At 59.1% G+C, this 24,423-nt stretch overlaps 1 protein-coding gene across 8 annotated transcripts in view; it reads left to right on the top strand.

Annotated features, from left to right (window-relative positions):
• TLE3 (TLE family member 3, transcriptional corepressor) overlaps window positions 1–22,658 on the top strand; it is a 48,014-nt gene extending 25,356 nt beyond the window's left edge. For 2 of the 8 annotated variants that reach the window (XM_042941537.1, XM_042941542.1), the window contains exons 7-20: window positions 6,840–7,044; window positions 8,609–8,625; window positions 12,302–12,421; window positions 12,949–12,999; window positions 13,657–13,809; window positions 14,183–14,324; window positions 14,878–15,077; window positions 15,798–15,874; window positions 16,484–16,733; window positions 17,044–17,291; window positions 18,093–18,240; window positions 19,238–19,388; window positions 20,251–20,327; window positions 21,440–22,658. In XM_042941537.1, coding sequence (XP_042797471.1) covers window positions 6,840–7,044; window positions 8,609–8,625; window positions 12,302–12,421; window positions 12,949–12,999; window positions 13,657–13,809; window positions 14,183–14,324; window positions 14,878–15,077; window positions 15,798–15,874; window positions 16,484–16,733; window positions 17,044–17,291; window positions 18,093–18,240; window positions 19,238–19,388; window positions 20,251–20,327; window positions 21,440–21,547 — 1,947 coding nt within the window. In that variant the 3' untranslated portion in view covers window positions 21,548–22,658. The remainder of the gene's footprint in view (window positions 1–6,839; window positions 7,045–8,608; window positions 8,626–12,301; window positions 12,422–12,948; window positions 13,000–13,656; window positions 13,810–14,182; window positions 14,325–14,877; window positions 15,078–15,797; window positions 15,875–16,483; window positions 16,734–17,043; window positions 17,292–18,092; window positions 18,241–19,237; window positions 19,389–20,250; window positions 20,328–21,439) is intronic. The other 6 variants (XM_042941539.1, XM_042941544.1, XM_042941538.1 and 3 more) reach the window with 3 other exon arrangements.
• The last annotated feature ends 1,765 nt before the right edge of the window (window positions 22,659–24,423 follow it).

A 24,423-nucleotide genomic window follows, 5' to 3' on the forward strand; every position in this document is an offset into this window, starting at 1 on the left:
CTCGGCAGGTCCTGCCTCTGCCCAGGCCTCAGTTTCTGCATCCGTTAAAGGAGGGAGTGGACCAGCCCATCTCCCTGGGCCAGAAAGCGCTGGGAGGCTGGGGTCAGAGGGGCAGAAGGATGCTGGTAGCTCCCGACACTCCCGTCCCGCCTCTGGGACCCGTGTCGGTTGTGTCCTGGGGTCAGTCCGTGGCAGTCACGCAATGCTGTTGCGGGAGGGCACCGGCAGAGGCCTGAGCATGGTCTAAACCCTGGCAGTTCCAGGGAGGGGCAGAGCACAGTCCGGAACAGGGACTGTGGGGAAGTAAGTGGTCAGTGCCTTCAGCCGTGGAGCTGGGAGGCAGTGCTCCTGAGGGTGAAATCCTAGCACCGTAAAGTGTGCTGTCTTCTCTGAGATCAGCCGGCAGGGGGTTTTTCAGCCCTGACACCTGTGAAGTTTGGGGCCAGACACTTTGTTGGGGGGCCTGCCCTGGGCACTGTAGGTGTTGAGCAGTACGCCTGGCTTCAAACCCACTGGATGCCCATAGCGGCCCCCACACACAGTTGTGACCCCCAAAACTGTCTCCAGACATTGCCGGATGTCCCTGGGGGCGGTGGGATGGCCTCCGGTGGAGAACCACTGGTGTAACCAATGGCCTTGGTTTACAGAGAGGGGAAGTGATTCATGGATGGTCACATAGTGTCCGGGAATGTCACCCTTCCCCCCGCTCAGCCCGTCTGGGGCCTGGGGCCTCTGTCTCAGTGACCCGTTCACGGCTCGGTGGCCGATAGGGGTGGAAGGGGGACGCGGGGACGGGAAGTGCACCGTGAGCTCTGCCCTCTGAAATTTCTCCTCTTCCAGCCCCTCGCGTCCTGTCCCCTCTCCAGGCCGAGCCTTCCCGGCCCGCACCGGGGCCACAGTGGGTCCCCTCCCCCGCTTCCGCCTCCCTCTTTGGCATCGCAAATCCTCTTATGAAAATAACTTTTTTTTTTTTTTTTTTTTTCCTAAATTCTAAGAAAAGAGCGAAATTGGGGAAGAAATGCTGCTTGGATTAGCTCCACTTCCTTTAAGTAGTATTTAGGAAGCTACAAGTTAGGTCAAGGCAGCTCGAGGCAGATATTGGAATTCAATTAAAGCCAACGAGTGGGGCCTGTGACCCCCATTTTCCAGGTAATTGCTTCTCGGGCTCTCAGTGAATGCAGCCGTCGCCCTGTCATTAAGCAGGCGGCCGTCTAATCGCTGCGCCTGACAGAGCGTCACAAGGCAGGCATTACGGACGGCTGAGGACGGCCGCGGCATGCTCGCACTGGGGAGCCGGGCCTGACTGCACTCCGGCGAAGGGGCGGCTCGTCTCGCCAGGGAGGAGAGGGCAGAGCGGGCTGGTAGCCGAGCACAATGGGGAAGGCGAGGTAGAGGGGGAGGGCGGGGGCGCAGGGGCCGCCAGGGGTCCTGGGCCCAGCAGTGAAGGGCAGCTGGTGGCTCTACCCCCGTGGGGCCGTCCAATTTGCCCATCTGGAGGGAGAAGTAGCCCGGCCCCCTGGTCCGGGAATTAGGGGGGCTTTGGGCAAGGTTCCTCCGGGCCTCAGTTTCTCCGTTTGTGAAAAGACGGAGGCGGGCTAGGTAAGTGTGCTGTGAGGTGCCTGCTTCAGTGGGGTGTGAGAGGCTCTCTTGGGCATGGAGGAGTTGAAGGATTCTGAGTCCGTGTCTTGGCTTGACAGCTCAATGTGTCTGGCGTGGGTGGGTGTCCGTCGTGGCAGATTTATTGCACGGAGTAGAGTATTTCTAGGTCTCCTGGCGAGAGAGACTCGGATCCAACATCGGGCTGCTGTAAAGGGAGGAGGGGACAGAGGGGCAGAGGAGAGAGCCCAGGCTTGCTGGCTCAGCACATCCCCCTCTCCAGGGAACTCAGATATCCTCGAGGGAAGACGGGCCGGAAGATGTCTCTGTGCCAGCCGGGGCCTGGCAGGACCCAGTTATCGTAGACCCCGTTCCGTTACAGGCCCTTTTTTTCTTGGATCCAAATTGCTGAAAGGGTCAAGATTCCTAAGCATGGGGTGGGGGGGTGGGGAGCGGATTTTGTCCCTTGAGCAGTATCCTGCAGAAGGCATCCCTAGGCAGATTAAAGACCCTGTGAGCTGACCTAGCAACCATTCCCAGACTCCTTTTTTTGCTGGTGGTTCTGTTTTGTGTTTACGTTCTGCGCTGGCCCATGGTAATTGAACCTGACGAGCGAGCGGAGGGGGTTCATCTGCACGCTGACAGCGTGGTCTGCATTCCTTTGGAAATGTATTCGTGGGAGGCATGGGATAAAGCGTTGACTTTTTTTATTGTTTTCAGCGGGGCGGGACGGGGGGGGGCTGGGGGGGGGTGGGTGGGCGGTGGGGAGGACGAAGAGGGAGATTGTAGCCTGTCACAAACGACACGGCATTTGGAAGCCATACCTGAGGTTTTTTGCATTCACTCCAGGATGTAGATGTGTAGGATTCAGTTGACTGAATTTTCCACGAGGAAGAAGGTGCAGAGAGCGTGCTTTAGAATACATCAGCTTCTTTCGGCCCGGCAGCACGATGGGGAGAGGGGAGAGGGCACGCTGGCTCTGAGTCCTGGCTCTGCTTGCCTCCCCATCTCTGAAATAGGATAACAAGGGTTGTTGGGGGCTCTGAAAGCTATCACGGAGCACGGAAGCTCAATTCGGCGTGGAGCCCTGGGGCCCACCGGCCGTGTGCGATTAGAAGGAAGGGGGAAGGCCCAGGGCTGCTCTCCCAGCAATGCTGGGAGGGTGCCAAGTGTTCATTGAATGCAGTTCGGCCTCTGTGCTTCCTCTGGTGGGCGTCCTCCGTGGGCCTTGGCTCAGCAGGTGCTTAGACAACTTCACCAAGTTCAACCCAAACCGTGAACCTGAGAAGCGAAGCATTAAATCAGCCAGCAGAGGCATTAAAGCGTGATGTGCATAATCCAATTACGTATCCTCTACAAGGACGAGCTTCCCTGTCAGCCTGTCCTGTAAGTGGCCATACCTTCTGAGCCCAGGGCACGGGCACGTGACACACGTGTGGAACAAGGGATTTGCTTACAGCCCGCAGGACGCGTTCTGTGACGGGCTCGCGTTCTGGTGTGAACGAGCACCCCTGAGCGGGCTTGGTTCCAGACGCTGAGCCCCTCTTTAGGGCCGGGGGTGGAGGGGGGATTGCTAACTTCCTTTCACATCCCAGATGGAGAAGTCTCGGCATGGGAAGGAATGGTAGACACTGGAGACAGGCTGCAGCAACGCGGTGAGCGCAGTCCCTTCTTGGACGGTGGACTTGATTCCCTTCTCTCCCCAGCCGCCACCCTTCCACTCACAGGGCACTGCATTTCAGCACCTCGTCCTCTGAAGTCAGGGACATGCCACAGGGGCCGGAAGTGTTGCCTGCCGTCCCGCCTGCAGAGGGTCTGGGGCTGCGACACGGGACGGCGAGGCAGGTGGCTCACCGCCAGCCAGCTTCCCCCACCGTGTTGGGGAGAGAATTTCGTTTCGCTCTCCGTTGCAACCGAGACTGCCATTAGCAGACGCTACGCCCAGCAAGCACTGACATCTGCCCTCGCCCCATGAGAGAAGCCTTGGAGGTCGGCTCCTGAAGTCCCTGCCTCCCGGAACCTTCTGGACCACTCCTGACCGTGCCTTTAAACCATGCAGGGGAGACCTGGCGCGACTTTCTGGCCGTGCAGGGAGTGCTTTTGTACTCGAAGATGAGAAGTATTATGGAAATCTCCTTTCCTCTGTTGCAGAGAAGACGCTGACGCCTGACATGCTATGGCAGATCGCCAGGCAGCCACCGTAGCCTTTGTTTCCGATGCTGGCTCACTGGTTTACGCTTCCAGGAAGCAGGGCACCCCACTGGTGCTCCTGGTCCCCACAGACTGTTCCAGCTGCCTCTCAGTGGGCCTTGGAGAGGAGGCGCGGATCTGGGAGGCGGTCACGTTCGGACAGAGCCACTCAGTTGACTTCCTCTGCATGTCTACCCAACATTGTCACTTATTTACCCAGCAACTGTGCACTGAGCCAACCTGCCGGGCACCTTTAGCGGTGCGGGGACGGATAACACCAGGTCCCTGTCTTCCTGGAGCTCCCAAGCTGCCAGGCATCACATAAAGACGAATGAAATGGTTGTATTTGTGATCCATTCGTAGTTCTTGCTAACGTTTCTCGAGGACCTGCTTTGCCTTGACACGTAGTGTAATGCATGGGGTCCTTGCACGATGAGACCACGAACAGAGGCCCAGAGAGGTCCACTGACTCAACCAAGGTCTCGTGGCTGATAAGGTGGACGTCCAGCTTCTACCCTTCAGGACGTCCACGCTGGCCCTGGTGTCTGAGCTGTTAGAACTCAGAAGGGAGACATGCGTCCTGACCAGGAGGCTGGGGGAAACTTCCAGAGGAGGTGGTATTTGAACTGGCCGGGCAGCCTAGAAGGTTCGGTAAGAGGGCCGAGCTTACCTGGTAAGGTACGAATCAGGGTGTTTGGAGCTCTTCAACGACGTCTTCTCCCGAGCACAGATCCTTCGTAAGCTCTTATTCCAGAAACCGAATTGTTCATGGCAGGAGCCTGCCTTGTACCCACGCAGCTTCTTCTCTGAAGCCGTTTTCTCTCCTCTCCGCTCCCTCCGGCGATCTTACTGGCCAGGCACTGTAAAAAGTGGATTAAATACCTCACGCCTTGCTTTCTGGGATTTTACTAAATAGTTAACGCTGGCAGAATTAAAGGGCCTGCCAGCAACTGGTCTAAAACCACAGGGCTGCTGGCGCAGACTCCTCTTAAAACTGGGCGTGTAGATACAGTTGGATCGTTGGCCCACACCGGGGAACGGTGGGTAGCCATTGGAAGGGATGTGTTGATTTGTGCCTAACAGTCTTAAATTAAAAATCCAGTTGTCTAGTAGTAAGGTTCGCGAGAGCCTATTTATTTAGGAATATAGTCACAACTCGTAGATCTCCATAAAGGAAAGTCTAAAGCGACTCAGAGTGGAATCTTCTAGAGAGTGGGATTGAAGGGTAATCTTTTAAGAAAAACTTGTAAATCCGTACTCATTTTTAATATGTTCTGACCATGTTTAATTTTTTTCCTCGTAATAAGGCCTAACGATGATATTTCTTTAAAAATGAAAGATAGGGGAGATCAGCTGTGAGCTCCCGTGTTTTAAAAGAGCCCGAGCCACCGGGCTGGGCCAGGTTGGGTCTCCGCATGGGGACCCCTGGGCTTTTGTTTCTGCTCTGGCATCTCGGGGCATCTGGGGTTAGGCTGCACTGGGGACCACTGCCCACCAGCAGCTTCCATAAGCCACCTACCAGTAGATGATCCAGCTGATGTGACCACCAGCGGATCCCAGCCTTTCACGCAGAGCTGAGAAACAAACCCTCGGGGGCCACCAGCGTGGCGGTGGCTCTGGTTGCCATTGACTTTGGGGTGAGCCCGGTTTGCCATTTGCAGCTTCGTTGGGGAAGAGCAGGGCCCCTAAGCCCCGGTTGCTCACGTTTACTGCCTCTTGAGGCCTCCAACCAGAACCATAGACCGTCCCCCTGTGTTCTGTTGACTGCCAGCTGTGGCCCGAAAGCCAAGTTCATACTGATAGGCGAGCTTGTCAGATTTTTGCTCTTTGTCACCCCCACTGGCCCTTCTTGCCTTGAGGGTCTCCCTAGGAACACTCTTTGGATAAGACCGGCCATTGACAGAGTGGAGTCCAGATCGAACTCTATTGGCTAGAGTTGGCAAGCTACTGGCTGCCCAGTCCAGCCCGCCAAGTATCAGTTTGCCTTCTGTAAAATGGGCCTGACCCTTCCTTTGCCACCTGGTTGGAAGGGTCAGAGATCATATTTGGAAAGTGCCAGGCATTCAGTAAACGTTGGTTCCCTTCTCTTGTGCTTAGTTGAGAAGAGGTGTGCATAGGTGGGCCCCTATGCACAAGGCCCCAGCCACTCTCCAGAAATATTTGGCCGTGGTGTAGCCCGCCCCACAGTTCCTGTGGTTCTCGGCGCAAAGTTTGGAATGATAAGATAAAGGGCATTTTGTAGTGGCTGCTGGGGAGGGAACTAGGCTACCCACACCGGTCCCTTGGGCGTAGGATGCAGACTGGAAAGAGAACACCCTGAGGCTAGTCCGGGCAGGGGACGTCTGGGGTTTCAGGGAGCAGAACCCTTGGCTGGGCATTGTTATCACTGCTGTTGACGATGAGCAGGTGTAGATTTGAGAACAGCGGGGAGCCCCTTGTAAGCCCCCTGGCAAATGATAGCTGGGATTTGAAACCTGGTCTGTCACGTCCCAAAGCCCCAAGTCCTTGTTAACCGTTCTCCACCCTGACGTCCCCGTGCCGTTAGCTCTCATTCCACTGGCCCCAAGCTCCCTCCTCTTGATCTCCGGGATTTTCTGCTGTGGCCTGCCCTGGCTCAGTAAGCCAGCCTCGAGTTCCTCAGAAACGAGGGAGGCTTCCCAGGCTACGGGCTCGGGGTGGGAGCCACCGGCTGCTCATGTTGAAGGCGTGCAGGCGTGAGCAAACATGACCGCCAGCTTGAAAACGGATCCTTCTCAACAGAGAGGGAGCCCCGAGGGCTGCTTGGTCTTTAAATGCGCGCTTTTTATTGATCCCGGGCTCGCAAATGGACTGTGGGAAATTCTGTCCTGAAACTGGGGGATTGAGGGGGGGGATGGGCGGGGAGTTTGAAGACCCCGATCTTGGTGCCTCGGTTGCGGGTCCATTAACAGACTGTCTTCATCCGGACAGCGTGTGTGGACCAAGCTGGGGGTAAAGGTTTTGGAGGGCACTCCCCCGCAGCGGCCTCCCCCGCCGTCCACGCTCCCCCGTGCTCACCACCCGCTTCATTACAGCAACAGCAGCTCCAGGCCCAGCACCTCTCCCACGCCACGCACGGCCCCCCGGTCCAGCTGCCACCCCACCCGTCAGGCCTCCAGCCTCCAGGGATCCCCCCGGTGACAGGGAGCAGCTCCGGGCTGCTGGCGCTCGGGGCCCTGGGTGGCCAGGCCCACCTGACGGTGAAGGACGAGAAGAATCACCATGAGCTGGACCACAGAGGTGCGGCCCAGAGCTGGGGCAGGGGGCGGGGCTGGGCTGGGGGCTGGGGGAGGGGGGTTCCCACGGGCCCTACTGTACGTGGACACGGCAAACGTCGTCACCCTGGGGTCAGGAGTTAGCAAAAGCTTTGGTGCCATCTGTTGAATTCCTGGTCTGTGGCAACCAGAGCCCCGCCCCGCATGACACCCCCCCCCCCCCCCCAATGCCTGACGTGGCGCGCTCTGCCCTGGGAGGCCTGTCGTGCAGGCACCCTCCCGTTATCCTAGCTACAAGCTGCCCATCCTTCAAGGGTCAGCCCCAGTCCCATTCCTTCAAAAGTGTGCCTTCCAGTCTGGGCTGGGGGCCTTTTTCCAGTTCCCAGGAGAGTTGGAGAGCTGGGGTCCCAAGAAGGAGCCCTTGGTCGCTGTCTTCTTGTATCCTCCCCCTGGAGAATGTTACGTCCTCACCGAGATCGGTAGTCCTTCGAGAACAGGGGCCGGGTTCCCCGGCTTTTAACTTAGCGTGTATGTCTCACCAGCGCACGTGCCTTGGGCAAGGTGCACAGTGGCACCCTAGTAGAGACTGTCTTTAAGCGGAGGTAGCTGTCACACTACTGAGGGAGATGACCGGAAGGACTTGGAACGAGAACCCCCCCCCCCCTTCACCGGCCCAAACCGTGAGGACCCCGGCAGCTGCACCCAGCCCGGGCTTCATTCAGGAGGGCTTAGTTTGTCAGGAAAGGAAAAGTCGTGGCTCCCTGGCAGACCCTTTTCAAAAACCGCCGCCTCGTGCGCTCTGCCCTTGGATGTTTTTTTCCCGGTTTTATTGAGATGCAATTGACGTACAAAATCGTGTAAGTCAAAGGTATACACATGGTCTGATTTGCTCTTAGCTGTTTACCAGGGCGTATGGCCAGTGCCTTCCCAGCCCTCCCCGGGCGCCACCCCGTCCGGCCCTGGGCCAGGGCGCCAGGGTGGTAGCAGATTGTGGGAAGCGGACGGAGGCACAGTTGTGTGTCCCTGAAGAAGGATGCCCCACCTGGCAGAGGAGGCGGGTCTCCTCACAGCAGAGAGGAGAATCCGGGAGCTAGTGCCTGGCTGTGCAAAGACACAGAGAGAACGGTGTTAGTTGAAACACAACAAAACCCGCTCCCACAGTTCCTTTATTTACTTGCTTGTTTATTTTAAACAATGATGGTCTCAACGCCCAGATCCCCTACGTCGCCTGCATAGCAGGATCCTCTTCCAGACCTTGTGACTTTAAAAACTGCTGAGCAGGAATCTTGGTGCCCTCCTTGGCACATCAGGGAGAGCAGGGCCACAGCCCCTGCCCCACCCGGGACCGGTGGCCAGTGGGGAGCATTGGAATCGGGGCGGTTAATTTTCAAAGCGAGAGATGTCACCTCATGGCCCTGCCTTGGCTGACCCACGGTGACTCAGAGAGCCAGGCCTGCTGCCCATTTTAAAACCTGTGAACTAGCAAAGCTTAAAAACCAGCTACAGGAGACTGACCCTTCTCCCTTTTTTTTGTCTTTTTGTCTTGGGGGGCCTGACCCTCCTCCCGTCTGGCTCTTCCGTCCCTGAAGAAAGAGAATCCAGCGCGGTAAGTGTCAGCACGCTGGAATCTGGGCTGTGGGGGGTGGGGGGGGTAATGCGGGAGGAGGAGGGGACCACGTGGGATCCTGGTGGGGGTTGTTGTTACGAAACAGGAGTTGCACCTGTTGAGAGTGACCTTCGGTTGGGGAAGCTGTCATCTCTCCAGCCTTCCTGTCCATCATTTGGCAGATGAATAGTTTTCAGTGAGCTTTAACTCTCTTTTTTATGAGAGGTGATTAACCAGAGAGGTCAGCTGGCCAGCCCATGGAGTTACTGGGCCCCCCACAGGCAACCCCGGGGGGGGGGGGGGTCCTGCGTCCTGGGCTGGGCTGCTTCCCTCCTCCCAGGTTGGTTGCCCCCCCCCCCCCCCCCCCCCCCCCCCGCCACCTGATCCTGTATTCTCCTTGCTTCCACCGAACGCCTGAGGTTTCTCCTTGTTCTGGGCTTTAACTCGGTTTAAGAAAGCGCTAGCCAGCAGGCATCAGGGCCAGGCTGTCTGCGTGTCTGCCAGCTCTGAGATTTGCTGTAAATCTTTCTGATCACACTGAGGCTCAGAGGTTCTGTTTCAAGTGAATAAGCCTTCTGAATAAGCGCGGTGGAGTCTGGATAAAAAAAATCCTGCAGCGATTAGCAAAGCTATTTTATTCCTCATCGCTGTCCTTGTATCTGGGGCCATCTAATCTGTTAGGATGGCTTTGGTTATTACCTCGTGTTAAGTAGGACTTGGAAGGTCAGGCAGTTAACTAACCATCTAGACGGCAGCTTCCTCGGGCAGCCCCTCCATTCCGACCCCCTTCCCTCCCGGCCCTCCTCCCGGCTGACTTTATAAACCATCCAATTAGCCACGGTGCTCTCGGCCCCCCGTGACTGGCCCGTGTGCTCTGGGTCCACATTTGGGCCCAGTGACGGCTGGCTACCTCAGAAAGGAACAACTAAAGCTGAAAATCCGTCTCGATTGCTTTAGTGTTGATCCTCCAAAAGGTGGCCATTTTTGCAGAGGTGGTCTGTCTAGATAGGACTGGACCCCTCAGGGCTCGGGGCTGGTCCTGGCTTCACGCAACACCGGGGAGCTCTCTTGGCCTCTCCGGGCGCCAGTTTCTATACCTGTGACACGGGCATATTCCCGCCCAGCCAGCCTCTCAGCCTGGTTAGGAAGCCCCCTCGGCACAGAACGTGGCATCGAGGAGATGACCCGGTTAACAAGGCACCTGCCGCGGGGTGAACCGAGGGTTTGAAGCCCGACGCCCTCTGTCCTCCTCCCCATTGCTGTTTGCGTTTGGCTTTGTGCCCCCATCTGTGAAAGCTTTCTGCCCAAAGAAGCTCCCCGGGGGGACCCCCAAGAGCTGAGCTCTTCACCCTGCAGCACCCACACGCATGCACGGCAGACTCCGAGCAGAGGGGGCACGCTCCGGCCCCGGGAGAGTCCGGTGGGAACAAATCGAGACGCCATCCGGCCCGGGGCCCGGGCGCCCGGCTCAGGGCGAGCGAGGCCGTAGGGCCGTGTGCCTGTGGCCGCGGCGTCGGAGGAAGTGTGCGGCCCCTCACGGACCAGGTTGTTAACAGATGAGGCCCCCGCAGGAAGGACAGGGCCGCGGCCGGGTGGGAGGGGGCCGGCTGGACGGGCTGGAAGCTGTCCCAGAGGGCTTAGTCTGGAGTCCAATTAGAGGTAGCTTCATTCATATTTCCTTGCCTCGCCGAAGCAATAAAAAATACTTAGTTTTTTGGCCGCCTGCCAGCCAGAGGCGGGCTGGATCGATGCCGCTAAATGCCTGACATGACTCTCTCCGGTAGCAGCGAGGGTTTTCAGCCTGACTGCATGAGAAGAAAGAGCTCGCTGTTCTCCGAGCCACGTACTGGGTCGCAAGGAGAAACACGAGCCGCCGCACGCCCCCCTCGGCTCCGCTCCCCGCCCGCCCCGAGAGAGGAGAGGGGCTGGAAGCGATTCTGCTTAGCACGGGGTGGCCGCCGTCGGAGGAAATGAAATGAAATGGCGGTGATTTTCCTGCCGGCGCTCGCAGCGGCTAATTGAATTGCGGCCGTGTGCGCCTCGCCGCCGCTCCTGCACGGCTGTGGGGAAGGCTGAGCTGCAGTCCCATTATAACCTCCATTTTTTCTTCCAAGGCTTGATAACTCTGCCATTTTAATTTGCTTCAGGCAGAAACTTGGCAGGGAAGGGCTGCCCAGAAACCGGCTTAGGAAAAGGAAATTAACTTCTGTGGCTGGTCCCCACGCCGTGCCCCGCGCCCCCCGCCCCCCCTGCCATCACCCCCCCCCCCACCGCAACCCAAACGCCGGCACTGGCCTCCAGGAAAGTGGGGAGACGTGAGGTAGAGGCTCACCCCGGCCTCCGCCTTGGGATACCCTTCCCTGCCGAGCGGGGGTCCCTCCATGGCCCTGCGTGGCCTGCACGTCTGTGATGCATGGGGCTGTGGATGGGCCAGCCTGTAGCTGGACTGAGTCTTGCTCCTTCCTCCAAGCCCCAGGCCTGACCCAGGGTGGGTGCTCAGAAAAGCATGGGTGAGTGGTGAGTGAAGGAGGGTCTCTCGGAAAGGAGTGAACTCGGCAGCCCCCTCGAGGGACATTGAATCTGTCCCGGCCCCCCGGAGGGCAAGGGCACAGGTTTGCTGGCCGGTACCCCTGCTGGTTAGCTCCTCCCTCCCTGCTTCTCAGCCTGGTGCTGACAGCCACAGAACCGGTTACACTCGTGGCCACAGGCAGCATCCCGAGCCCACCCGCCCGCCCTTGGGATCCCTTCCTCTGCGGGACGCCCTCCCGTCCCTGGGACAGCTCCGTTCCCAGGCCTGTCTGCCTGTGCTGTTCCCGCTTTGCCGATCAGCCCTCTTCCCAGACCTGGAATTTCAAGCTATAGCTGTGCTTTCTCACCTTGGAGTTTGAAGGGAGAACTCATCAGGCCCTTCCAAGCTTGAGAAACCTCGGTTTCCTTTATGTTGCCTCCAGTGGGGGACCTCGGGCACGTTTCCCAACCCCTTGGGGCCCCTGCATTCCCACCGTTACAGAAAGGATGATTCCACCTGCCCTCCTACCTTTTCCCACCTTTCAGAGGGAAAGGCTTCCCGATGTTGCAATTTTTGTTTCTTTAAAACACTGCTCTTCCTCAGAAGTTGCTGGAGGCCCTGCAGTGGAGGAGTAGGGTGTTCACACAAAATGCCAGGTTGCCCACGTACCCTTAGAAGGCCTGTCGGTAGCCCAACGTTCTCCTTCCGGGTCAGTCTCCCCATTCCAGTGGGGTTCAGCTGATGACGTATTGCACACAGCCCCTGTGTGTCGGCTGAGACCCGTCTTTCCAGACTCAGTGCAGACTTGGCTCATCCCTTCTTTGAGCAAATGTACGTGGCCGGCCCAGGATGGGTGTGGACGGAGAGAGGTGTGATCCGGCCCTCATGGAACGCACAGTCTCGAAGGCCAGAACGCAGACAGCTCTGTGCGAGCCTGTTTACTTACTAGCAGTGTCACGGCTCCAAAAGGGAATTGTGCTCCCCGGGCCTCTCCCGGGGGGGACCCAGTCTGGAGAGCTGGGAGGCTTCCCTGGCAAGGCCCCAATGGAACAGAGCTGACCTCGAGGGCCTGGCCATTGGTGCAGGACATTGCCCTCTTGAACCACCTGCCCTTAGCTAATGTCTTGGTGTGCACGAAACGTTCACGCTGAATCTCCTCGTTCCCAGAATAACTCGGTGTCGCCCTCGGAAAGCCTCCGGGCCAGTGAGAAGCACCGGGGCTCCGCAGACTACAGCATGGAATCCAAGAAGCGGAAAGCAGAGGAGAAGGACAGTCTGAGCCGATACGTACGTCTAAGGGCCTAGTGGGCACCACTGGGTCTGTGCTGGGAGCTGGGGTGTGGGAGAACACACAGGCCTGACTTGTGGGTGACTCAGAGGCACAGGTGGGGACAGGCTGGGTTGTCTGGTGTATGTGTGTGGGGGGTGGAGACCATACACACACACACACACACACACACACACACACACACACACACACAACAGCAGAAATGATACAATGAGCCCAGCATACTTCCTTGTCCGCAATGGTGGGTATAAAGCCGGCTGCAAGGAGCTGTGTGGCTCCAGAGAGACAAGTTGGAGGGGGGCTCAGAAACACCATAACAGGTATCGGCAGGTATCGGTCAGGCTGCCAGTGGGCACGGAGCAGAGTGACCCGGAGCAGGGCTGGGGGGCTGGGCTGGGAGACAAGAGCATGGGCTTTGGGGTTTGGCCCAGGTTCAGATTCCGGATGGTGGAAGCCGGTGGTGGTTCACACCCCAACTGGGGTGTGGCGGGGGTGGCCTCCTTACTGGCTTGTCTCTTGCTTGCAGGACAGTGACGGGGACAAGAGTGATGATCTGGTGGTGGATGTTTCCAATGAGGTGAGCACAGGCCCAGGTGGCAGCGTGCTCGGCTTGGGGTGGTTTGAGGTTGCCCTTTGCCTGCCTAGGAGCTGCTGTGTCTCAGCTGCTGCACAGACATTACTGACATGCCCCGAGCAGGGCACCGAGGCCTCCGGGGCTGGGGCACCAGGCTGGTCAGGAGGAGGAGGACAGGGCTTTGCTGCCGGGTGGCTGGGGTTCCTTAGGATGGGAACCTCGGTTGGACAGTGCAGGTGCGCCCCAAGGATCCCAGGGGAGGGCCAGGTCCTCGAGGTCACATCTGTTATCCCCACCACCCCTGGGATCTCGAGAGTAGGGGGTCGTGAGCCCCTCGGGATCAGTTTTGGCAGGGGACCAAGACTGGAGCGATCTACCCGAGGCCAGGAGACCCCACCGCCCAAATATGAGTCCTGAACTTGTGTTCGATCTTGGGCCGGTCACCACCCCCCACCCCCGCGCAGGCCCCTGTCTCCCCATCTGTGAGATGAAGGGGTGAGACCAGATCGTTAAGAACGAGTCGCCCCACTTTGAGGCCCCCAGTCTCTTCCAGCCAAGCTCCTCTCCCCAACAGCTGGCACACTCCCTTCCCATTCCCAGAGCGGGGAGGACTCCAGGCTGCTTGTTGATTTCCATGCATCTCTGTGCTTGTGCTTTTAGGACCCAGCGACGCCGCGGGTCAGCCCGGCACACTCCCCTCCTGAGAATGGGCTGGACAAGGCCCGAGGCCTGAAGAAGGATGCCCCCACCAGCCCCGCCTCAGTGGCCTCGTCCAGCAGCACACCCTCCTCCAAGACCAAAGACCTTGGTCATGTATGTGGGGCCTGCCACTGGCACCCCAGAAGCAGGGGGCTGGGGCAGGTGGGGGTGGGGGCAAAAGGCTCTGGAAAAGAGGCCGGAGCGGTGATCACTGGAGGGCAGAGGGGTGGAGTACGAAGACCATGGATTGGGGTTTGGCCCCGGTGCCAGTCCTGGCTTTACCACTTACCGGCTGGGCCTCGGGCTGCCAGTTAATGTTTCTGAGCCTTGGTTGCCCCATCTATACGATGGGAGCAGTCAGTCACCCCAAGTCCTTGCCGCACAAGGTGGGGCAAGAATTGAGGGGCTGTTGGGCAGCTGGGTGTCGTGGCCAGCTCCAAGGGCCCGGCTCTGGGGAGAAAGGAATCTTCGTGTCTTCCCTATTCAGAATGACAAATCCTCTACCCCTGGGCTCAAGTCCAACACGCCTACTCCGAGGAACGATGCCCCGACTCCAGGAACCAGCACCACCCCAGGGCTCCGGTCGATGCCGGGCAAACCTCCAGGCATGGACCCGATAGGTATAATGGGTAGGCACGATGAGGCTGGGTCGACCGTGTTTGAGGGGAGGGGTGTGCCCCGGGGCGGGGCTGGAGCCAGAGCACCAGGGAGCGTGTGGGAGTTGGGGCTCTCCCGGGGCCTCCAGGGGGACTTCGCGGTCAGGTCAGAGGAGGACACGGATGCCGGCTGCGTCCACACTGACGGCAGGGCTTACTGGGAGGGTTCCTGTTGGAGGGCACGTGGGAGCAGCTTCAGACAGGTCGGGTTACCTGTGGCCCGTCCCCACCTCTGTCATTAGTTCTGTGAGACTCTCAACAAACTTCCTTCTCTGGGCCTCTTGAGTCCTGCCTTATAAAAAGAGGTGGGCACATCTCTCAGCTTGAACCTTCTTGGGCCGTGAAGACCAGGATGCCAGTTAGGTGGGGGTTCAGTCCCCGAGGATTGCCTGGAGCCGGCAGCTTTCCAATGCAGGAAATGCAGGAAGCAAGGCGGCCTGGTGGCCTGAGCTTTGTCCTGGAGGGCGGGGAGGGGGGACCCCCTCCCCCTGAGGGTCTCCCCCAGCTGACCTCCTCCTCCTTGCAGCCTCAGCCCTGCGCACTCCAATCTCCATCACCAGCTCCTACGCGGCGCCCTTTGCCATGATGAGCCACCACGAGATGAACGGCTCGCTCACCAGCCCCAGCGCCTACGCCGGCCTCCACAACATCCCACCCCAGATGAGTGCTGCCGCGGCCGCGGCCGCCGCCGCCTATGGCCGATCGCCAATGGTGAGCTTTGGAGCTGTACGTAGACCTTTTGGCTCCTTTTGGGGGGTGGAAGTGGGCCAGGAGTGGGGAGCTGGTGGGGTTGTTTCTTAGAAAGAGAAAGGAACATACGCTTTGAGGTCAGCAGACGTGGTTCCCACCTCCTTTTGCCCATTAGTCATCACGTGATCTTGTGCAGCTCAGCCTCCGAGGGCCGTCTTTTTCCATCTGGGAAGTGGGGCGAGTAGGTCTTTTTCTGGGCCCTAGAGGGATGGGAATCCCCCAAGGAGGCCAGTGGCTTCCGCGTGGCATGGGTTTGGTAAATGAGGCTGTTTCCTGTACCGAGGATGGGTTCAGATTGGGGCCAGCAGAGAGGGGTGCTTTTTCAGGGGACAGTGCGTCTCTGGGATGGCCTCCTGTCCTCATGACGGGCCCGTCGGACGCCAGGGGAGGGAATGGAGTGGGACTGTGCCTCGTGGAGCTGGGAGAGCTGGGCGGGGGGGGGGGTGGGGTGGTCCAGAACACTGGCTCAGGGTTAGTGGGCCTGGACTGTCACCCTGTCCCTGCTACTGTCCTGGACAAGACACTTGGCCCTGCTGGGCTCGTGTTTCCTCTGAAAGAACGGGCTCTGCGTAGCTGGCTTCCGGGTCGGGAAGGGGCGGTGCTGTGTGGGCAGGACGTCAGAAGTGGTGAAGGAAGAGGCCAGGGGGATGGGTGGCGGCGCCCCTCACTAAGAACTGGCCTCGTCTTGCCTTTCAGGTTGGCTTTGACCCTCACCCTCCCATGCGGGCCACGGGCCTGCCCTCAAGCCTGGCCTCCATTCCTGGTGGAAAACCGTACGCTCTGGCTATGTGTGTCGCATGCTTCTTGGGGAAAGCACGCCGTCCCCCGCCCCTATCCCCTGCCCTGGCAGACGTCCCCTTGGGAAGGGTCTCCCCTCTAGAGGCACTCATAGACCAGGTTGCAGCCCGGGAGACGGCTCCTGCTCAGCCCGGGGGCTCCCGCTGCATGGGGAGCACTTGAGCCCAGGGGGCCTCCATAACCAAATGAGGGGAGCTGCATCAGCAGGGGGGGCAGACCTATGTCCCCCCCCCCCCCCCCCCCCGTTACCCCGGGGCTTCTAAAGGAGGAGGTAACATCCAAGCTGGTAAATGGTAGGAGAGGGCATTCTGAGCCACAGGGAGGGCCGGGGTGGGGGGCTGGGGTGCTGGTGACCTGGCTTGGAGCTGAGGGTATGTGACCAGGAGTGGAAGCCAAGGTTGGGATACTGAGTAAATCCCCTACCCTGGTAGAGCCAAAGCAAGGAGGTTGGGGGGTGTTACTGGGTTCCCTGAGAGCTGGGGAGCGTGTGCGGGCTGGTGCCGTCCGGCCCGGGCAGGACTCGGGGGAACAGAGAGAGGATGGGTGGGGGGGGGGTTGACGGAAGGGCCGCGTCTCCCTTTCAGAGCCTACTCGTTCCACGTGAGCGCCGATGGGCAGATGCAGCCTGTGCCCTTCCCCCACGACGCCCTGGCGGGCCCCGGCATCCCACGGCACGCCCGGCAGATCAACACGCTGAGCCACGGGGAGGTGGTGTGTGCCGTGACCATCAGCAACCCCACGCGGCACGTCTACACAGGCGGCAAGGGCTGCGTGAAGATCTGGGACATCAGCCAGCCGGGCAGCAAGAGCCCCATCTCCCAGCTGGACTGCCTGGTGAGGACCCTGGGCCGTAGGCCTCTCCGCCAGCGGGTGGAAGGGCAGCCTGGCGCGGCCCTCTACTGGCCGGGCCACCGAGCGAGCTGGCTGACGTCCCCGAGCCCCGGTTTTAACGTCCCGACGTGCCGATGATCCCGGGCTTCCTGGGGTTCGCGAGGAGGTGCATGAAAGATGGAAGGGTGGTGAACGAGTGAGGGCGGGACGTGAGCAGGGGTGGCGAAGGGCGCTCAGCGTCGCTGAACGGGACCCCTCTGGTCCCTGGCGAGGGGAGGCGGACGGAGCTCGACACTGTCCCTTCTCTGCCCAGAACAGGGACAACTACATCCGCTCCTGTAAGCTGCTTCCCGACGGGCGCACGCTCATCGTGGGCGGGGAGGCCAGCACGCTCACCATCTGGGACCTGGCCTCGCCCACACCCCGCATCAAGGCCGAGTTGACCTCCTCGGCTCCCGCCTGCTACGCCCTGGCCATCAGCCCCGATGCCAAAGTCTGCTTCTCCTGCTGCAGCGACGGGAACATTGCCGTGTGGGACCTGCACAACCAGACCCTGGTCAGGTGAGGCCGCGGGACGGACCAGGGGAGCCTCGTCCTCGGGAAGCTTTGCGCCGGTCGTAACCGGGCTCATTGGAGGTGCTATGAGGCTCCGTGGGGTGGCCACGGCAGAGCAGGTGAGGGGACAGCCTTGTGCCAGAGGATAGAGGATCCCCCCCACCCCCCACAGAAGGCTCCGGGGAGCGGGGAGCTGGAGCAGGTCAGGGAACGGGGGATTCAGAGCGGCAGAGGTGAGCGGAGGGCGAGAACTGAGGAAGGAGGAGGCCTCAGGACCAGAAGGTCAGAGCAGTGTCACTTGGTGATTCTTATGGGGCCTCGGGAGCCGCTGCCGGGTATGAATCCTGCCCCCGCTATGACCTTGTGCAAGCCACTCAACCCCCGTGCCTCAGTTTCCCCTGTGTGAAGCGGGCATGGTGAAGCCCGTCCTCGGAGATAAGAGTGCAGTGCAGGACTGGGTGTGTCTGTTGGGCCTGACAGCTTGCAGCTTGTTGATGGCCTCAGCCCCATAGCTCAGGCAGGGGGAGGAGGATGTGGATAAAGAACGCAGCAGGAGCCTCTCCCCCTGCTGCCCCCCCCCCCCCCCCCCCCCGCCATTATGCACCTGTCTCCAGGACCCACCTGTAGGGGAGACTCTTGGGTAGGCGGAAGCCCAGCCCGGCAGCTCAGTGAAGGACCATGCGTGCGTGGTAGACCCCCTTCTGGGCCTCAGTTTCCCCTTCTGCACAGACAGCCGGCCTGCCTCCTCGGATAGCTGCCCGCTCGGCACTCAGTGGCTCTCCCCTTCTCCCCGCTTGGCTTTCATAGGCAGTTCCAAGGCCACACGGACGGGGCCAGCTGCATAGACATCTCCCACGATGGCACCAAGCTGTGGACCGGAGGCCTGGACAACACTGTGCGCTCCTGGGACCTCCGGGAGGGCCGCCAGCTGCAGCAGCACGACTTCACCTCCCAGGTGTGTGCTCTCCTCCCCCTCGCCCAGGACAGCACGCTCCCTTCCCTCCCAGGCTCCGAATGGCTGGGTCAGGGGACAAGGGAGCCCTCACAGGCAACCGTTGCAAACGGACCTGAGACCAACCTGAGCCGCCTTGGAAGGCTTCCTGGAGGAAGCAGCAATAAAATAGAATCGACAGAGCCTCGGAGTTGGACGTCCTTGACCTAGCTGCTCAGATCTGGTTCTCACTTGAGCACTTTGTTGAGCAGCTTGGCCTTGGTCTTATCCCTTAAGGGATGAGCACAGCAGTAGCAACCTCATAGGTCTGATGTGGGCAGCGAAAGTGGTCCCTCTTCTGAAAGCCTAGCCACAGCCTGGCTCCTAGAAAATTCTCTATAAATGCCAGGTATCCTAATTTCCCATTGTTACTTGTATTACTTATTTTAATATTTCAACCATATATATTTACTATTTTAGTGTTTTATTTCAATTTTTAAATTTTACTTGTTGATGCTTGTTTATTTTTTTTTTTTTTTGAGAGAGAGAGAGAGAGCGCACGAGCAGGGGAGGGGCAGGGAGAGGGGGAGAGAGAATCCCAAGCTGGGCGTGGAGCCCCACGTGGGGCTCGATCCTATGACCCTGGGATCATGACCTGAGCCGAAATCAAGAGTCAGACGCCCAAACCGACTGAGCCACCCTGTGTATTCACTTTCTTTCTCAAGGCAAGGCAGGAATCCCAGAGACAGAGTCCCTTTGAACGTGAAATTCGGAGCTGGAATGCTGGCTGTACCACTTTGTGGAGTCAGCAGCCTCTCTGAGCCTCAACTTCCTCGCCTATAAAGGGACTCCGGGGCCGAGGGAGGGGGGCTCCGCCTCGCAAATAAGTCGCAAGTGGGGAGGCGATGGGAGCAGGAGTGCTGGGCTCCTGCCCTCGGGGTCCCCGAGCCGGCGTCCGGGGAGCCCCCTGGGGCCCCGAGGGCAGAGGAGCTGAACCTAGTCTGGCCCCTCCCCCCCGCAGATCTTCTCCCTGGGCTACTGCCCCACCGGGGAGTGGCTGGCCGTGGGCATGGAGAGTAGCAACGTAGAGGTGCTGCACCACACCAAGCCCGACAAGTACCAGCTGCACCTGCACGAGAGCTGCGTGCTCTCCCTCAAGTTCGCCTACTGCGGTGAGCCTCGGGGAGCCGGGAGCCCGGCGCAGAGGAGGGCCCCTAACGCTTATAGAAAGTCAGAGCCCTGGAGTGAGCCACGTCCTGGAATCGGACCTCCTGATCGCCACCACTGTCCCTCCCCCGCCCCCCCATCCTTATCCCGGGGATGCAGATACTGCCACAGGGTGCCAAGCTCTCATGGCGCCCGGCCAGAGCCAGTCCCTGCAGGTCTGGGCCAGAGGAACAATGCTCACAGCCTCGTGAGCCTTTCCTCCAGGCGGCTGAGACCGCGGGCTGCGATGGCCGATGGCCCCGGACTGGGACATCTGCTTCCCCCGCGCCCACCTAGCTTTGCTGCTTTGGACACCTCTCATCCTCTCTGAACCCCAGTGGGTCTTTCTCTGGGGCCCCTGCGTGGCTTTGGCATTAGCACGGGCAGGACCCTGGCAGGGCGGCCTGCAGAGGAAGAGTGCCCGCTGACCACTGGCTTCAGCTGGGTCTCCAGACCTCAGGGCCTCGCCATTTCTGGTACTTCCTGCCGCCTTCCCGTAGTAAAAATGAGAAAGGGTCAGCCGACTACTGGCTTTAAAAAGAATCTTTTGGGGGAAGTGTGATATCTGGAGTTAACTGCAAATCCTACCTTTGCCCATCCAGCTGCTCCCCCCGCCCGCCCTTGACCGCGGAGAAAGGTGTTCTGTGGGTGTGAGCCGGTGACGGGTCTCACTGACCGAATGCCCCCCACCGGCCGAGGGTCTAACCACGCACGGGTTGGCCGCTCACGCCGCGTTCCCATGGCAGCCAGCCTTGTCTGGGGTGGGTCCTGCCTTCCATCCGGGGCAGCGAGCCACAAGCTGACGCCCCCTTTGCCTCCCTCCCGTAGGCAAGTGGTTCGTGAGCACTGGGAAGGACAACCTCCTCAACGCCTGGAGGACCCCGTACGGAGCCAGCATATTCCAGGTACTGCCCGCCATCCGAGCGCCCGGAATTCTGCCCAGAGTTGGGGCCCACCCACGGGGATGGGGCTGGTGGGAGGCAACGCAGGACTTGCCCCGACCCCTTCCAGCCCCCACCGGATGGGGGTCCAGGATGGGTTCCCCGGAGGCAAGGCCTTGGACACGCCAGCGGGACATACCCTGCAGGGCGAGGGCTTTTAGGCAGGGGTTCTCGTAGGATCTCTGAGCCAGGGGGAGTCCCGTCATGCTCTTGGCTCTGGCCTTTGCGCTGGGCGGTCACAGGATGTGCACCGGGCAGTGGAGCAAACTGGACAGCTCTTTCCAGAGCAGCGTTAGCCGGCGTTCAGGTGACTTTGTCCTTTATGTCGACACCTCGGTGTAAGGAGAGAGGTGCGGCAGGAAGAAGGGTCTGCAAAGACACAAGCGGGGGAAGGGACTTTTCCTGGTTTCTGAAGATCTGGGTTCCAGCGCACTGCCCTCTCAATTATACACACTCTTGCCCCCACACACAGCACACACACACGCACACTCATACGTAGCACACATTTCACTCACACTTTCACACGCACAGCCTGCGCACTCTTATACACACACACACACAGCACACACATACAATGTGCTCCCGTGCTCCCAGCTGTCAAGCCGCCTCCAGGATCCGTGCTGGGGAAGGTCTGGTGTCCGGCATAACGTTCAGAGTCTCCCCAGTCACTCTGGACGCTTCAGGTTGGGTGTGGACCCCTCCCCAGCTCAGCAAGCTGAGGCTCTGGCCCGCCGATGCCCACACCCTGCTCAGAAGTGCTCCTTCCTGTCTGTAACCTCCGAGGAGAAGCTCATGCTCCAGCGTTCTCTTTCGAGCCATTCCACTTCGAGATCGTGCTGGACCCTGTTAATGAGCTTTTCCTGGGGGATGGCGGGGTGGGGGGAAGGGGCATCTGTCCCCGGAAGTGCCTCTCCGGGCTATGCTGGGAGGGCCCGCGGGGTGCGCCGAGGTTGGAGCTCCAGGGCCGTGGAGAGGGGGTGCCGCGCAGATAGCCCTGCGGTCGTGCTGAGTACCAAGAAAGTGAATTTCTGCCTTTTTTTTCCTCCCTCCCGCCTGTCCTTGCCTTCCTCCTCCAGTCCAAGGAATCCTCGTCTGTCTTGAGTTGTGACATTTCGGCGGATGACAAATATATTGTAACGGGCTCTGGTGACAAGAAGGCCACGGTTTATGAGGTCATCTACTAAACAAGGACTCTAACAGGGCTGTCAGACTCTGGGAGAAACGGACTCGGCGGTGACAGGGCGACCCCGCGAGGGGCCCCGAGGCTGGCGGAGGCTGGCGGCGGGCAGCCGAGCTGTTCAGGGCTGCGCTCCGGCAGGCCGAGAGGGCGCGCCCGCCACGGTCTGGACTCCTGGGCACGGGCTCCCGTGTCTCACGGACTCCGATGGATGTCCCTCCTCCTCCCCCTCCGCGACCCTGGCAGACGCTACAAGTAGATTGATTTGGAGGCTCGGGGCCCCAGCGCCCCGCCCCCCCCGCCCCCACCCCCGCGGACACCCTCGTGAATCTCCATCTTTCCTTTCCCTTTCTTTTGCTCAGTCCCCCTGCCCTGGGTCGGGGACACTGGAGCGGACCACGTGTTTATGCTGGGGGAGGGAGGGACTCTCCTGTTCCCGATTGTGCAGCGCACAACCTTTGTGAAAAATGTAAATAACAGACTCCTCTATCTTGGACTGGTCAGTGGGGGAGGGGGCCCCTTCCCACCGAAAACGCTAGCCGTGTACTTCGCCTGCTGTATTTGTAACCCACTCGTGGTGGTGGCTTTTTTTTTTTTTTTTTTTAAAGGGACATCCCCATTTGGGAAGGGGAGGCCGGGAGGGGGAGCCAAACGGAGAGGGAGTGGAGGGGGTAGAGGAAGGGAACCGCAGCCGGTGACCAGACTGACCGGAATGCCCCCCCCCCCCCCCCCCCCCCGCCCCCGGGCCGAGCGCGCCTCCCCGTGGACTTGGGAGCTGCCCGAGGCCGGCAGGACCCACCGGCGGTGGCCGGGCCGCGCGCGCTTGGTGGCAGCCTGGGCCGACAAAGGTCTGATTCTCTGTGGCCTCCTGCGCTCGCCTCCCTCTCTCTCAGGGGTCCGACTCTTGCTCTGTCTTTCCCTCTTGCCTCGCTCTCTCTCTTTGGTGCACACTTGGTTACGGTGAGGAGAAATGGAGGTTCAAAAGGAGCCCCATCCCTGGTCCTTGATCTTCGGACACGACCTAAAAAGGACAAAAAGCGGAAAGCATATGGCAACTCAGCTCAGGGAGCTACCAGAGAAAAATAGCGACTGATGTGGGTGCTTTTTTTTTTTTTTTTATTTGAATAAAAAGAATTAGAATTGACGTCCTTTATAAAACGCCTTCTCCCCCTTTTCCTGCCTCTGACCCCTTCCTCTCTCCCTAGAGGGGCAAAGTGTAATCCACCTGTAGGGTTGGGAGCCCGAAGGGATCGTCTCTCCCAGCCCCACCCTGGGTAGCACAGCAGGGCTGGGGGACCAGGGCTCGGGTGGGGACCCTGATCCCGACACTGTGGCGACTTCTTGCGGTTGTAGTCTCTCTCTCTTTTGAGCCCCAACAGATGACAGGTAGCAAGTGGTCTCCTGCAGGTACCACATGTTGGTACCAGAATGTTCTGAGGTATTAGGATTTGGGTTTGTCGGTTTGTTTTGTTTTGGTTTTTTCCCTCCCTCCCTTGGTCTTTTTTTTTTTTCGTCGTCGTCTTTTAAGGAAAAGGTAAAGGCCGATGTGAGCCCTGATGGTGGGCTCTCCATGGATGTAGCATATGGAAGATAATTTTGATATTGCATTTTTATGGATTATTTTATAATGTGTGATTCTGTCTGGTGAGAAGGAAGGAGGGGCTCCAGTGGAAACTTCTGGTCTTCAGTGATCTTGCTCTGGGCGAACAGCTCCCCTGACGGGGGCGGGGGGGGGCCCAGGGGCGTTGGAGACTGGTGAGGCCCCCCCTGTACCTTTCTGAGGGTGGGGGAGGGGCCGTCTACAGAATTTCTCTCTCTTTCTCTGGTTCATCTGCCGTCTTGTGAAGGCTCCAGCCGCAAGGGAGGGCGAGGGTAGAAAAAGCTGATTTCCTGAAGAAAAAAAAGAAAATGAAAAGTCATTGTAATGAGCTGTTTTTATATTTTTAAAAGTTGCTATTTAAAGGTTGGCTTGATTGTTGTGTTTTAATTGCCTCCTCCCCCCACCCCCTACCCACCCGTTTGTCAGTCCTCCCCAAGAAGAGCCACTGGGGGCCACTGTCCCTCCTCATGCCCTGGGTTCTGGGTGATGCCCTTTGTCCTCCCTGAACATAGGCTCGTCTCATTTTTGAGCAGTTCACATGCTGTTCCCAACCCCTGAAAGTCCGATCTTGCAGGACAGTGAAGGGGCGTGTGCTCCATACCTCCCGGGTCTCAGCACCAGGGAGTCGTGGATGGGAGCTGGGATTTCTTCTGCACACAGGGGCGGGACGGAGTTCCTCAGGGGAGGATTACAGATCTGTATCAAAGTCTTAGCGGTGAGTGCAAAAGTTTGGGGCAAAAAATGCAACGTGAACTTCACGTGCAAAGTTCTAGGACCATCTGGACGCTGAAAGCCTCCACCGTCCTTTTTAAGCTTCAAGTTAGATGTTATGGGCGGTGAACTTGAAGTCTGGTTCACAGAGGTGTTTGAAGGCTTTAGAGGAAGGGTTTGCAGAAGGGCCGGGGTAGGAAATGCAGGCCAGTGCCCCCAGGGAGGCGGGACTGGGTGAGGGTGCTTCCTGGGCTCTGGGATTTCCTCCTCAAGCTGGGGACTAGCATGGTTTCCAACCCTGTACTTGGTCACAATTGTCCCATCACTGTTGTCCCAAATAAATCACAATGGCCCGCTGTCACTGCACACAAAAAAAGGAAGAATAACTTAACGGTTTTTAAAAGGAGTTTACAATTAGAATACACAGTCTTTATTAGCCTAGAAAGGACAACCGGACCGCAGGCACAGAAGGGTGGGCCAGCTGGAGAGGGATGCCCTCGGGCTTCTAGAGGAGAAGCTTCCAGCAGGTAGGAGGAATGTTCATCGGAGCTGCATGGACTTTAGTAAAAGCT

This window comes from Panthera leo, chromosome B3 (genome assembly GCF_018350215.1).
Source record: "Panthera leo isolate Ple1 chromosome B3, P.leo_Ple1_pat1.1, whole genome shotgun sequence".
In the NCBI taxonomy this organism is placed as follows: domain Eukaryota; kingdom Metazoa; phylum Chordata; class Mammalia; order Carnivora; family Felidae; genus Panthera; species Panthera leo.